Source organism: Lampetra fluviatilis, chromosome 43 (genome assembly GCF_964198595.1).
Source record: "Lampetra fluviatilis chromosome 43, kcLamFluv1.1, whole genome shotgun sequence".
Classification (NCBI taxonomy): domain Eukaryota; kingdom Metazoa; phylum Chordata; class Hyperoartia; order Petromyzontiformes; family Petromyzontidae; genus Lampetra; species Lampetra fluviatilis.
The window spans coordinates 826,025-840,327 of NC_136317.1; the positions used below are offsets into that span (position 1 = coordinate 826,025).

Below are 14,303 nucleotides of genomic sequence, written 5' to 3' on the forward strand. Positions count from 1 at the left end.
TTCAGTTACCGGTCATGGACAACATCTCTTAATGTGTCAACACGTCCCGGGCATCCCCTAGGTCAACTCGGCCTTAATTGAGTACCTCACGTGGTGTGTGAATACCGGCACTGGGGAGATCAAGGTGGCTCGTCACACTGCTGCACACGCGTCATGCTCGCAATGATAGGTGCTCGCTAACAGCACTTTCCCCATTGGTGTGTAAGACCAAATGTGGATTCTTTGTAGTATTTGTGTCAGCGTGGGTAGAGACTGTTCGAGAGAGCGCTTTTAGCGAGCGCTTATGGAAGCCACGACAACAAACGAGTGGACTGGTTGTGTCGTGAATTACAAAGCCCCATCCATCAATAGGTATCTTATCCCGGTCTGGGATTCCCCTAGCTTGACTCAGACGCCAGTGACATGCGATCGACATCAGTGCTCACAATCCCAACCGGTGTTCGCATGCCGTTGTTATCCTTAATAGGCGCTCGCTAATAGCACGTTACAGTTTATTAGCCTAATGTCCTATAACTTTTGTGCATCCGTGAGTATATGTGTGAATGTATTCGAGTATGCATTGTGAAAGCGGTTCGCGCGCAGCGCTATGGACCCGGCGACACGAGTTCGATTCCCACTCACGACCAACAACAGTGGCGAATATTTGAGCCGGTCCTGGGCCTCCCCTAGGTCGACTCAGCCTCAAATGAGTACCTGGTGCGATGTGTAAACATCGCCACTGGGGAGACAAAGGCGGCCGGGCGTGGTGCTGGCCACCCACCCCCTCGTGTGCCGTGCCGGCCTTCATAGGTGCTTCTCGCCAACAGCACTTTCCCCAACAGTCTGTTAAGGCTACACAGGGGATCTCCGTCTTTACCTTTGTGCGCTCGCCTCTTTTGCCCCAGCCTGTCTGAAACTGACACCTGCTCCGGCCAAGAGCTGGTTAATGAGCAGGGCTGTGTCCGGTGGAGGACGATGCCGGGTCTGCTGCCCTGTGGTCGATAGCTGAAGCCGTCTCCCCCCTCCTCCATCTGCCCCGACATCCGTGCCTCGCACAAAGACGCAGATCCCCCATATAGCCTTCAAAAGGCTTTGGGGCAAGTGCTGTTAGTGAGCACTTATTAAGGCTGGCACGGGTAGCATGTTCAGCACCATGCTTGGTCGCCTTTGTTTTCCCAGTGCTGATGTTTACACATTGCACCAGGTACCAATTTCAGGCTGAGTCGACCTAGAAGAGGCCCATGACTGGATATTTGTCATCGATGTTGGCTGTGAGCGGGAATCGCAGTGCGCTAGCCACCACCGTTTACACTCGTAACGCACGAACACACACAGACACACACATGCGTGTGTTGTTGTGTGTGTTGTGTGTTGTTGTGTGTGGTGTTGTTGTGTGTGATGTGTAAATCCCATCTGTGGAGAGACACAGATGTCCTGGCGTCGGGCTGACCACACGAGCCCTGAGCACACCGCGCCGGTCTTCATAGCAGAATAGATATCAGACATCTTCATGTCTTTGTCCACATGAACATGTTTTGAAGGTATATATGAAGGAGGCATATTGTCTGCTTATGGATTCTTGTTTATATTCTCCACAACAACGTTCATGGCCATTCTTCATGGCAGTGTCTCCTGGTTATTCGCGAGCATATTTACCGAAGATGCTCGTGAATAGAACATTTCGTGGATAACGATATCGGCGCTACGAAAACCAAACCTTTAAATGAATTACCTTAAATAACTGCGTAAATAATCTTTCTCATCGCTTTCTCTCTCGCTCTCTCGATGTAGTAATGTAGCGACCCAGATGCGATTCGCGGCTAGCCCAAAATCGCGGATAGCAAAGTTCGTGAACGAAGAGTGAACACCGCGTGAACACCGCGTGAACACCGCGTGAACACCGCGTGAACACCGCGCGAACACCGCGCGAACACCGCGCGAACACCGCGTGAACACCGCGCGAACACCGCGCGAACACCGCGCTAACACCGCGCTAACACCGCGTTAACACCGCGTGAACACCGCGTGCACACCACGTGAACACCGCGTGAACACCGCGTGAACACCACGGCATTACGTCCCCACGAGGTGCTCGCCAACAGCATTTGCCCAACCAGTCTGCTAAAGGCGACACGGGGAGGGACCTTTACCTTTGTGTGTGCGTGTGGGAAGCGCTGGCACGAGCGAGTTCACTCTGAATTGCTATTTCCCGACAACGCCACCACCACCAACCACCACCACCAACCACCACCACCAACCACCACCACCACCAACCACCAACTACCACCACCACCAACCACCACCACCAACCACCACCAACTACCACCACCACCAACCACCACCACCACCACCACCAACTACCACCACCACCAACCACCACCACCAACCACCACCACCAACCACCACCACCAACCACCACCACCACCAACCACCAACTACCACCACCACCAACCACCACCACCAACCACCACCAACTACCACCACCACCAACCACCACCACCACCAACCACCAACTACCACCACCACCAACCACCACCACCACCACCACCAACTACCACCACCACCAACCACCACCACCAACCACCACCACCAACCACCACCACCACCAACCACCAACTACCACCACCACCAACCACCACCACCAACCACCACCACCACCAACTACCACCACCAACTACCACCACCACCAACCACCACCAACCACCACCAACCACCACCAACCACCACCAACTACCACCAACCACCACCAGGTCCCATTGGCGGCCACGCCGCCGCCGCATCGTTAGCGATTGTTGTTGAGAACCCTTGTGCAGGTCGGCCTGACCCAAATTAACCACCGAGCACAAGGTGGACGGCAACATTAGCAAACAAACAAATAAATAACTGCGCGGGAGAAGCGAAGCGATTCCCAGAGTTGAGAATTGCGCCGACCAACAAAAGTGGCTCGACTTGACGTCATTTCTGGGGTCGCTGCTTTTGGAAAGGGACCCAAACACAGCCGAGGCAACAACAATCTGCTGATATGACTTTATTGATTCTGTCCCAATGCCGGGTGGCAGAGGGGGGGTGGAGGGGGGGTCTTGTGTATAATAATAATAAAACTAATAACTCGGTATAAAATTATAAAAAGGAGACGTGGAAGAACAAAAGGGTACAGAGGGACACACAAAAGTGGGAGTTGTGAGGCCCGGTGTCCTGTCGGGATCGTCGCTCGCTGCCCGCGCGGAGCGGCCTGGGGGTTGGCGGACCGCGCGCCGACGGGTTCACCGCGCGCGTCTGTGGCACAACCAAACCCACCTTGCGGGGCATCGGCCACTGGGAGGATGGCGTCGTGCATCGATACCAACCCGTTATGCACGATTGTCTCTTTCAACACATATCTATATATATTATATATATTAAAATCTATCTATATAAAATCGCAAATCTGTCTGTCTGTCTGTGTGTGTGTCTGTGTGTCGCCGGACCATACGCAGTTTCATTGGACGAAATGTGAGGGATTTGCGAGACACGATTGGTCCGTTTGGTTTTCCTAGCACTGCGATTGGCCCGTTCATCGAGGCCGTGGCGGAGTAGCGCAGTTGGTAGCGCCCTCGCTTCCCATGCCAAAGGTCGCGGGATCGATCCCCGCGTCCTTCACAGGCGAATATATTTTTAAATCCTTTATATTAAGTTCGCTGCCACGCATATAAAGAATTTATAGTGAAAAACTTTGTTTTTACGTACGCGTCCACATGCAAACCACAAAATACAAAGCCTCCAACTCAGACAACACGTGAAGACCCGTGCAACGCCGGGTTTTACTGCTATTTATATATAAAAAAGGGAAATTTGTGAATGTGTGTCTGTTGAAAATGTTTAGCGTACTTCCCGACATGCAAAAAACGTGAAATTTGCCATGTGGGTACTTTCCAGAATGTACACCATGCAAAACTTATAAAAACATTACTTTTGTATTCTTTTTTTGGGGGGGGGCGCAATAATGCATATATTTTGCACGGCAAGTGAGCTGTGACGTCACATCTGTCATGTGACCCGCGCGTGCGGAAGCGTAACGCAGTGTGCCTGCTCATCACGCACCCCCCCCCCAACCCTCGCTGAGTAAAGTGCCATACTAATGTTTTGCAGGTCTAAGACGTTCTTCGCGCAGCATTGCTTTATTATTCCTGTCGTTTACTGCCGTACGCACCGTTAAAGATGTGTGTCTGTAGCAAGCGCGTGTATGTGTACCTATGGACGGGGGGCGCGTGTGTGGGGCGAGCGGTAGTGTAGTGGTCAGTGCGCTGCGCTATGAACTCGGCGACCCCGCGCAGTGACCCACGGAGACTTCGACGCGAGCGACGTCACCACCGAGAACTCCCTGCAGGTGCACAACAAAGACACAGAGACCCCCCCTCCACCCTGCGCCCTTAAGAGACGAGTTGGGGGAGGCGCTGTTCGCGAGCACCTGTGAAGGCTTCTACGTCGCACTCGGTGGAGGTGTGTTCGGGCCACGCCCGGCCGCCTTTGTCTCTCCACCACACCGGCGATGCCTACACGTGGCACCAGGTAGTCATGTAAGGAGGCTGGGGCGACCTCGCATGAGTAGCAGGTGTGGAGAGTGAACACGATCACACACACACACACAGGTGTGTGTGTGAACACGTGCACAGGTGTGTGTGTGTGTGTGAACACGATCACATACATGCACAGGTGTGTGTGTGTGAACACGTGCACAGGTGTGTGTGTGAACACGTGCACAGGTGTGTGTGTGAACACGTGCACAGGTGTGTGTGTGTGTGTGAACACGATCACATACATGCACAGGTGTGTGTGTGTGAACACGTGCACAGGTGTGTGTGTGAACACGTGCACAGGTGTGTGTGTGAACACGGGCACAGGTGTGTGTGTGTGATCACGTGAAATCGCAGGCGCACAGGTGCTAACACATGACTGCACACACACAATGGCACGTGCGAACACACGCGCACACAAGCAAACTCAAACGAATGTGAAAACATGACAAAGACAAAGATCCCCCGGATAGCCTTCAACAGACTGGTGATGCAAGTGCTGTTAGCGAGCACAAACACACCGTCACACACACACCGGCACACACACACACACCGTCACACACACACACACACCGGCACGCACACACCCCGGCACACACACACACACACCGGCACGCACACACACACACCGGCACGCACACACACACACACCGTCACACACACACACACCGTCACACACACACACCGGCACGCACACACACCGTCACACACACACACCGGCACGCACACAGCCAACGTTCCAGTGGCCTTTCTCTCGCGCCCGCCTCTGCCCGTGCAGGAGATTTAATTTCTACCCTTTGGGAGGCAATTTCACTGGCCACTGTGTGTCTGTGTGTGTGTCTGTGTGTGTCTGTGTGTGTGTCTGTGTGTGTGTCTGTGTGTGTGTCTGTGTGTGTCTGTGTGTGTCTGTGTGTGTGTCTGTGTGCTCGCTAACAGCACTTGCCCCTACAGTCTGTTAAGGCTATACGGGGGATCTTTATCTTTGTGTGTGTGTCTGTGTGTGTCTGTGTGTGTCTGGCGGGCTCACAGCGTTCACTTCCTTCCCGTGATACCGTTTAGACCTTCCCGTGATAATCTTTAGACCTTCCCGTGATAACGCTTAGAGCTGTTGGCGTGTGGAAGCCCCCTCGGTGTTGAAGCTCAAACGCTGGGGCCCATTCTCGCCGAAACTGGCTCCACCGGTTTTGACAGTGGCCTGTCAAAATAAATAAAATAAATAAAAGCATTCCCCTCGTCCCCCACTACCCCTGCCCCCCTCCCCCACCCCACCCCCATTGCCGCCAGTGCTGCTCAAGACGCCGGCCACACCGCCCTTTGGTGCGGGGCGGGGGAGGGGTGGGGGGGTAGAAACCCGGCACGGGTCCCCCCAACTCATCGGGCGAGACTCCCGCCTGGGATGCCGGCACTCTGTGATTCGGGCTAAACGTCTGGGCCCGGCTGGAGTTGAGCGGCGTTCCGTGTCGAGGCGCAGACATCGCGATCGCCCCAACACCGCGGTGCTGGGACTCGCCCTGGGACTCTGCCAAGTGGTTGAGGCGGGAGGGGAGGAGCCTAAGGCGGGGGTGGGTGGGGCCTGGCTTTGTGACGTCGGTTCGCTCCTGCGCGTCGGCGGCCGCGTGCGGCCTCCAAAGTCATCGTCGCGAGCGATTTAAATCCCGCGCCCGACTGCGCCCCCCAATCGCGCCGGACTTTGGAAGCCACGCGGGGTTGAGCGCGATTGGAACTGGCAGGCGCAGCGCCTAGGGCCTACTCGCTCACCCACCCAGCAGTAGGCCGTTGCGTGTGCGGCGTGGGGGAATGAAATCTCAAAATCACACCGCAAGTTTACTCGACTGGGACTCTACGTAGCAATCATCACCCCCAAACTGGCAGGCTGACGCCACGTGTCACTCGTGCACACGAGACTCATCTTGGTCTCTTTGAGTTCTCGCCTGGCCAAGTGAAATCAACTTTAAACTTGCGCAATCCATAACGGGCAATTTTCAAACGCGGAAAACAGTTGTACTGTGCTGTGACACTGACGGACAAACGCCTCTTTTTTCTAATAACGCCACGGCGTCGTCAACATCGACGGTGGGAGCAGATTATGGGCGCATAGATATCACGGCGCACGCACCAACCGCGGCATTAGCCGGTGCGGCCTTGGGGCTTGGAACGGCGCACCTCTGCGATGAGCGGCAATCGTCGCTCGCCGCCGGGCCACGTCACCGCCCCGGTTTGACGTCTTCCTCCGACTGGGCAGGGATCGACGTCGCGACCAGGAGCGCCGCCTTGGACCTGGCGGTTTTGTGGGGGGTTTGTTGTTCCCGGGCAACGCGAGGCTCAATGTGTATGCCCTTCGTTGTCGCCTGAATTATTAACGGATTCCTTGAAAATGTTGCGCGCGGTCACACGCCTTAAATGCGAGAGCATTGGCACGCGCGCGCGAGACTCAATCGCTCGGGACGTCCCTTGCATTTGCGACTTGAAAGAATTCCATTCTTATTCATTTGCATAGCTCGCCAAACCGAACGGGCGATGCGATGCATCTTGCCGCGGGACATCGTGTCCGTTGATCAGCTCGTTAGCGTCGCGGCGATGTTGCACGTCATGAGTAACGTAATCCAGCCGGCCATTGTGCGCGCTTTTTTTCGTCCGTGTGTATCTGCAGAGCACAGACACTCCTCGGTTTGATTGAAAATATCAAGGTCTGGTGAAGACTCAGGGGTTTTATTGTTCAGCATTGCATTCATTTCTGCAAGTGAACCCATCATCTCATTACCGTTTCAATCCTGATAATTGCTTGCTGCGCGGTGCCTTAAACTCTTCCACCCCATTTCGCCGCTCATTACCGCCGAAATGGTCTTCATTCACGCCCGTCGCATGAATTCCACTGTTTGGCATTCGAGCGTCATTTCCGATGCAGCGTGCGTGCCCACCTTTGGTGGAATAAAACAAGACGAGTGAGTGACACGGGTCCAAACGGGCCTCGGCGGGAGGGAACGGCCTCTGCGATCCGTCACGCCGGACGAGAGCTCGGTGGGTTTGCGGAGAGAGATGGATTTGTTCTGGGAAGCGCACGCCTGCAGAGCAGTGATGTGAGATCGGTTGGATGCAGTACAGCGAGTCGGGTTTTCCTTGTTTTGCCTTCCGCCCGGCTGGCTATTTGAGAGCCATCGCCTTGTGGATCTCCCCACGTGCAGAAGAAAGACGCAGTACCCAACAAAACACGGAGGTGGCCGCTCGCCTTGGTGGTCAGACCACTCGGCCGACTTCGGCGAGATCCTGGGGTCCAAATATGGATCTCAGCCACCCGTCAATAAACCGGGTTCTCAGATGTCGCGGGTTCACTGTGTCAGCACGGTCATCAATGAGTGCATAATAAACATCACATTTCCACTGAGTTTTGTTTGTGTGTGTGAGAGAGAGCTTATTTGGGATAAATTCCAGCTCTCGGACTTGAAGAGATTGCTTTGGCAAGAGACGAATTTTTTTCTTTGCTGGGGGTTAAGAAGATGTGCCCCCCCTCCCCCCGCCCGCGTGTGGATAGGAGAGGTCTATTGAGGCCAATGCAGAAGTGCTTGTACTGTCGCTGTATTGCGTCGTCTTCCGGAGCATTATCGGAGACAGGGTGATGCGCTGCTTGCTGCGGAGTTCCAAATGGTGAAGTCTTCGTTTCACAACGTGATGCCACGGCACAACTATAATTATGGCAACGGCGAAGATCTAAAACAATGAATTGGCCAATTATCCCCAAGTAGGGCATCGTAATTACTCTACGTTTGGCAACTGCCACGTACCCACGACTGGACAAATCTCATTCTCTGTTGTATTTTCACGTAAAAAAAATACTTGTCAAGTCAACCGGACCGTATTGCGTCTGTGCTTGTTCATCACCAGTCACATCTGGTAAAGCCAGCGGTCTTTGTGGAGAAAGCCTGACTCGGCTGATGAGTCCCTGGAGGACAAAACCAATCCAGAGTTTGCGTGCTGACAGCATTACTCTGGAAGACATTATTACAGAAGACCAATTACTATGGAAAACCAAGCGGCCAGTTGTCTATTTTATTTTATGTTATTTTAAGACGTGGAGCTGACTATTTATTCAGTGCATTACTCATCATGTTCCACTCTGCTGCTTGGTGAGATTATAGATATTAAAAAAAGTTAATTATATGTGATGGGGAAATTGTATCTGTTGTTGTTGTTATTATATTGCTCACAAAGTAAAGTATCTCTATTGCCGCTCGACGAGGAATTTTAGGCGATGTTGCGAAGCCTCCCCCCTCCGACCGTCTCCCGCCGCTATGGCCGGAGAGCGCTTTCCTCCCGAAAGGCCTCCTCGCTCGGAGCCCAGCACGCATCGATCTGCGTGCCGAAGGGGCTGCTGCCTCGCTGGGCGTTAGGCGGGGGTGTCAAGATCCCGCCAATCGGAGGCGTCGGAGCATTCAGCGACAAACTCTCGGCTCGGATGCGTCGCCTCGCCCCGACGAGGCGCTCGGAGTCGGAGCTCGCCCGCAAAATCAGCGTCCGTTAAGAACCCCGGTGGGCGCGGTGGATACGTACACGGGGTTTTTAAAAGTTATTACTCTTGGTAGAGATTTGGTAGACAGTTATAAAGGTGTTCCCACACTGCGTGGGTCATGGGGCGTTGTTTGACCATACTTCGCCACACGGGTCAGTGTGGGTTGGTGACGCGGGTTCACATATCGTTGAAGGGGACCTTTCTTGCCACTATCAAAATACAAGAAGAGGTTTTGCCCTTTGGCAATAAGGCAGTTGTCTCAAGATGTGAAAACACCAAACAGAAACCGTTTGCAAGGAATCGTGTCTGCATTCACCACACGTACTTGTGGGGAACATGAAAAGCGCACGCTCCGCCAGTACGTGATGATGCATTGTCTTTGAAACCGATTGGTCCACACCAGAGACAGCTTTCTTTAGAGCCTCGTCTCACTAACAGTGCTAGACCAGAGGACAGCGACAAAAGGCGTTTGGTATTTTAACATCTTAACACAACTGTTTTGTTGCCAGAAAGCGTAAAAGCTATTCTTATATTCAGATATTGCCCGCTGCTGATGTCAGCCCTGGTACAGGGATTGAACCCAGGTTGCCGAATTCATGGCACGATGCACATGCCACTGCCCCCCCCCCCCCCCCCTTGTCAATGTATCTCGTAATGTCCCTCTGCACGAACGGCTTTCATTCTTGATTCCTCACAACAAAACGCAAACGCGATATCGACTAAACGTTGTCTCTTGTTTTAACTCTGTCGAAGAAGGGATCCTCTTTAAGATCTAGCCCCAGGATATTGCATCAGTAAATAAGACGTGAAGGCGTACGTACACTGCTGCACATTTCCATTAAAACCTTCCGCCCCGTCTGCTCGAGACGGAAAGGCGTTGAAAGCACAAAACGCCGGGTGGCTCAGGGCAATATGTTACATGGCACGGTTGCCTCCACGCTCTCTCTCTCTCTCCGTCTCCCTCTCTCACCGCCTCTATTTTATGCATCCTGTTCATGAGATAATTGTGTTCAAAGGCGAGGGGCTCTCTTCCGTGGCAGTCCCCGGCAAATTGAGGTCCAATTCAACGGTGCAATCCGTTCAGGACTCTGTTTAAAAGCAATGTGAAAACGTGTGCCCTTAGCCTCCCCTGTCTCCGTGGGGCGTTTGTTGAAAAGAAATCGTGGGCAGATTTCGTGCTGCTGCTGCTGGAGGCGTCGTTGGAGTTTAGTCGTGGAGGAGGAGGGAGATGAAAGGGATTCATTATCTCGTTTATGTGAATAAGATTTTTTCCGTTTGTTCCATCTGAATTGGAGGTGAAGTGTGTGGTGGTACATTTGTGTTGTTTGCAGGACTCCGGGGGGCCCCTTCAGCTGTTTGTGGCCACTCGCGCCTTCGCTGGCTTATACGCAGCACCCCACCGACGTCGTTTAGCCAATTTCCTTCTTGGAGCGCTGTTCAGTTCTGAACGAGAACCCCGCACCCGTTCGAGGCCAACGCCCTCAGTGGCTCCTGCAGGTCGAGTCGGCCGCCAACTCGCTTCACCTCGCCCCACGTGACGAGCTTGGGCGCGCTCGCATTCCCGGACGTTAATCATCGAAAATTGTCTGGCGCGAGCTGACCGATTGCGCCAGTCTTAACGCCAGTGGCGTCTGAGAGAGGCTTCACCGTACGGGCTGCGGCCGTCTGGAACGCTCTGCCTTCCGACATTAGGAAGCGCCTGGAGCTATGCACTTTTAAATCTCCATTGAAAACGAATTTTTTTCGGATTGTTTATTGTGTTTAGTTTTGTGGTCCTTTGCCCGCACCTCCGATTAGCATGATACAGTGCGAAAGGAGTTCAACATACGTAGCACGGTTGCCTACGTACGTTCAACACGTATATACACAAGTAGGCTTGTGGGGCCTGGGCCCCCATTAGCCCGAACCTCTAATTCAGACTCGGGACTTTATTTCAGCTGGCAAGGCCCGTGATTGCCTGACATCCGTTTGTATGACCGACCATCTCTAAAGCACCTCTGTCCCCTCTCCCCGTGGTCCCCCCACCCCTTTCTCCCCGGGTAGGTGAGCACCTCAAGGTGTGCCCGGCGCGCTACACCTGCTGCTCGAGCGAGATGGAGGAGAAGCTGTCGCGCGCCGGCCGCTCGGAGACGGAGGCCCGCGTGGAGGAGGCAGGCCGCCTTCTCTCCGCCAACTTCAGCGCTCGCCACCACAAGTTTGACGGTGAGCGGCCAGGAAGCGGCCATGTGGCTGGGGCGCGATGTTCACATCTCTCAGGGCAATTTGACCCAATGCCACGTGGTGCCAGGCTTTGATGGACAGTGCGGGCGCGACACCACTTCCTGTCACTCGTATTGGCATACCGGTGGACCCCTTCCTTTTTACAGACCAATTCAGACCTTATCGGTCAACCCCGTGCCTTTATAAATCTCAAAGTTCAACCTACAAAGTCCCAGCACAAGGGAGAAACACAAATAGACAAAAACATGTGTTTTGCCCGTATTGAAAGGGCTGTATGCCGTATGGACCTAAACTCAATGTCCCTGCACAAGAATAAGGATCAACTGTATGGGTTGACAACTATGTAAAGGCATCGCCGTCACATTTTTTGGATTCATTTAAATAGTTTTGCCGCTATTTGTCTATTCTTGTCTCTCTCCTCCCCAGAGATTCCATCATATTTCACGCATTTTTTTGATTGTGTATATGCACTATCATCTTATTTACTTCGCCTCCTTCAATTTTCATTAAATTATTGTTAATTTTAGTCCACATTTGTTACGTATATTAAAAAAATCACGTGTATAAGTTTTGTCAATTTAGAATGGCGTGATGTAACTTTTGCAACCGCGACGACGTTGTTTCACGCCTCTCACCGGGTCCCCGTTTCGCCTCGTGGTTAAATGAAGGAAACTTCCTCACCCCTTTCTTCTTGTACCTCGGCGGAGCGTGTGGCCCAGCGGTAGGCCCTGTCTTGTCGTTGGTCGAATTAAATGAAGTCGCGAGCCAAAAATGTCCCGGCGGGGAGGGGGTGCCACGGCTTCCCTCACCCCTGGCTGAAGCCGAGGGGACACGGATTGTTTGTTATGTCTTTGCGCGCCTAATTTGTTTTTTATTTCTCAGTTTAAAAAAGTCCACAACAGCGGCAGCTGCTGCAGTGCCAGTGGGGACCAACAGGGGTTAGAGGTCACGGCAGCCTCCCAGAGTTCAGCTGGGGCGGGTTCAGATTTCCCTTTTGCTCATTTTCGTGCCCTTTGTTTACGTCCCCTGCTTGTTTTACACAGATTATCTGCTGCTGATGATGATGAATACGACGACGATGATGATGATGACGTCCTTGAGTTATCGGCTAAAACGTTCACCGGACCAAATTGTGGATTCAGAGCAGATGAACGGAGGGTATATTGTGTCAGAGCTTAGGAGCTAAGCCTGGTTAGTAAATGTGATGGCACACTGCCTGGGAATACGGCTTGGGCTGCAAGGTGGCTGGGAGATGGCAGGACGTTGACATCTGCGTGTGGCTTTGAGTGTCGCCACCCCCCCGCGTGTGCCGTGTGTTTCCTCCCAACAACAATGCCAAACATCCAACGCGGGCATCTCCTGTTAGCGAGTCCCTCAGACTCTGAGAGGCTCTTCCTAAGGAGAGGATGTTATCATCTCAGACCCTTACAATTATGACTGAAACCGTAATACAAAAATCAGCATTCTCGACATGCAAATTCGGTTTTAATTGATATGTAAAATCCCTGAATCATTTACATATTATTAAATGTGTTTCCTTAATTGTGTTGTGGAAATGTATTGTGAGCATTGATGATGCTGGATGTAATTACCAGTGAAACGTCACAGTACGTAAATTGTAAATGTGTTGTGGGTTCACTCTCCAACACACCGGTGGGCTGAAGTAGTCACTAATTGGCGCGTTTACGTGACAAACCTTACTGGCTGTGTCGGGCGGTGGAGGGTTACGACACATTTATACTCACGCGATCTAACCCAAAAACCTTTGTTATGAGCCATGTTTTGATTACACGTTCATATCGACTTTACACGCAAAGTCTTCTCAGCCAATGTCACGATTCAGAATCGATGATTTTCCAATTGTGTAAAGTCGCACAGTGATCCGGCCAAATCAACATTCAACTTCCTGGCGATCTGAAACGAATCCAATTGGCAACATTTGCACCACGTGACAATTTAATTTGTTTGGCTGTGTCGACTAGGCCAGATCATTACACCTCCTATCCACCCCCCGCCCCCCCCCCCCCCGGTAAAAAAAGATTCCATAAAAACAACCTTAGATTCATTACACATTTTCTTCTTTGTGTTTTGTACTCATTTATTCCCACATCTCAATTCAACTGCTCTCAGCGGGTTCTTACCCGGTTGTTAAAGGTCACCTGTCCATCATCAGATCACGTTGCGTCTCACAGGGCTGGCCGATGTTGCCTGGGACATCCCCGCACCGTCTCATCCACAAAGCGTCTGGGTGGAAACCTCTGCCCCACCTGTGCCTCAGTATCCAGGGCGTCTCCGTGTTCCTACGAGCAAAATGGGGGGGGGGGGGGGGGGGGGCAGCCCTCATCTCAATTGGCAGCCCTCATCTCAATTGGCAGCCCTCAGCTCGTCGCGGAAATTCCACATTCACATGACAGGGCGAGGTTGGGAGCCTGGGCGGGAGGGCAACCTCTAGAGGTATCAGACGAACGGCTGTCGAGTTCCTTACAAGCAGCACACATTTAGTGGACCCTGGGATGGCGATGGTAGGCTGTGTAACCCCCGCCCCCTCCCTCCGGGGTTTGAACTCGTAACTTTGCGAGTCAATCGCAATAGCCGCAGGGCTGCCAAGTCTGACGCGTTCGCGCAGAAAGTCAAAGTCAAGGTTGATCTCCCGCTGCTCGAATGGACGTTGGGGCACCGGTGCCCATCTCTCGCCCCGAGAAGAGTGGCGGAGGCGATTGGTGGCGTAGCGCAGCGAGTCGGTGTCCAGGGCAATTTGCATTGCGCAGTCGTGGTGGCCACGCCACTCCCCACACGTGGACACGCACACACAGACATTGTTGTCCGTCAGCTGCTGGATTCAGGCCTCCCCCACGCCGGGCGGCTTGTCGGGGTCGCTTGCCCATACTTCACCGCACCGGCCGGTGTGGGCGGCTGAAGGCGGGGGGCATAGACGCTGCCAGTCCACTGCCCACAACGTAACTAGCCCACAGAGCCTATAACGCCTGTTATGCCTTGGCGGTCACCCGTCTCGGCATGATCCAGTCTCGAACCGGTTTAGCTTCGAA

General features: G+C 53.1%; 1 protein-coding gene across 2 annotated transcripts in view; it reads left to right on the top strand.

Annotated features, from left to right (window-relative positions):
• The window catches only part of LOC144946977 (glypican-6-like), a 117,393-nt gene that overhangs the window by 39,926 nt on the left and 63,164 nt on the right, over positions 1-14,303 (top strand). For both annotated transcript variants that reach the window (XM_078876057.1, XM_078876058.1), the window contains exon 2: positions 11,080-11,238. In XM_078876057.1, the coding sequence (XP_078732183.1) occupies positions 11,080-11,238 (159 nt within the window). The remainder of the gene's footprint in view (positions 1-11,079; positions 11,239-14,303) is intronic.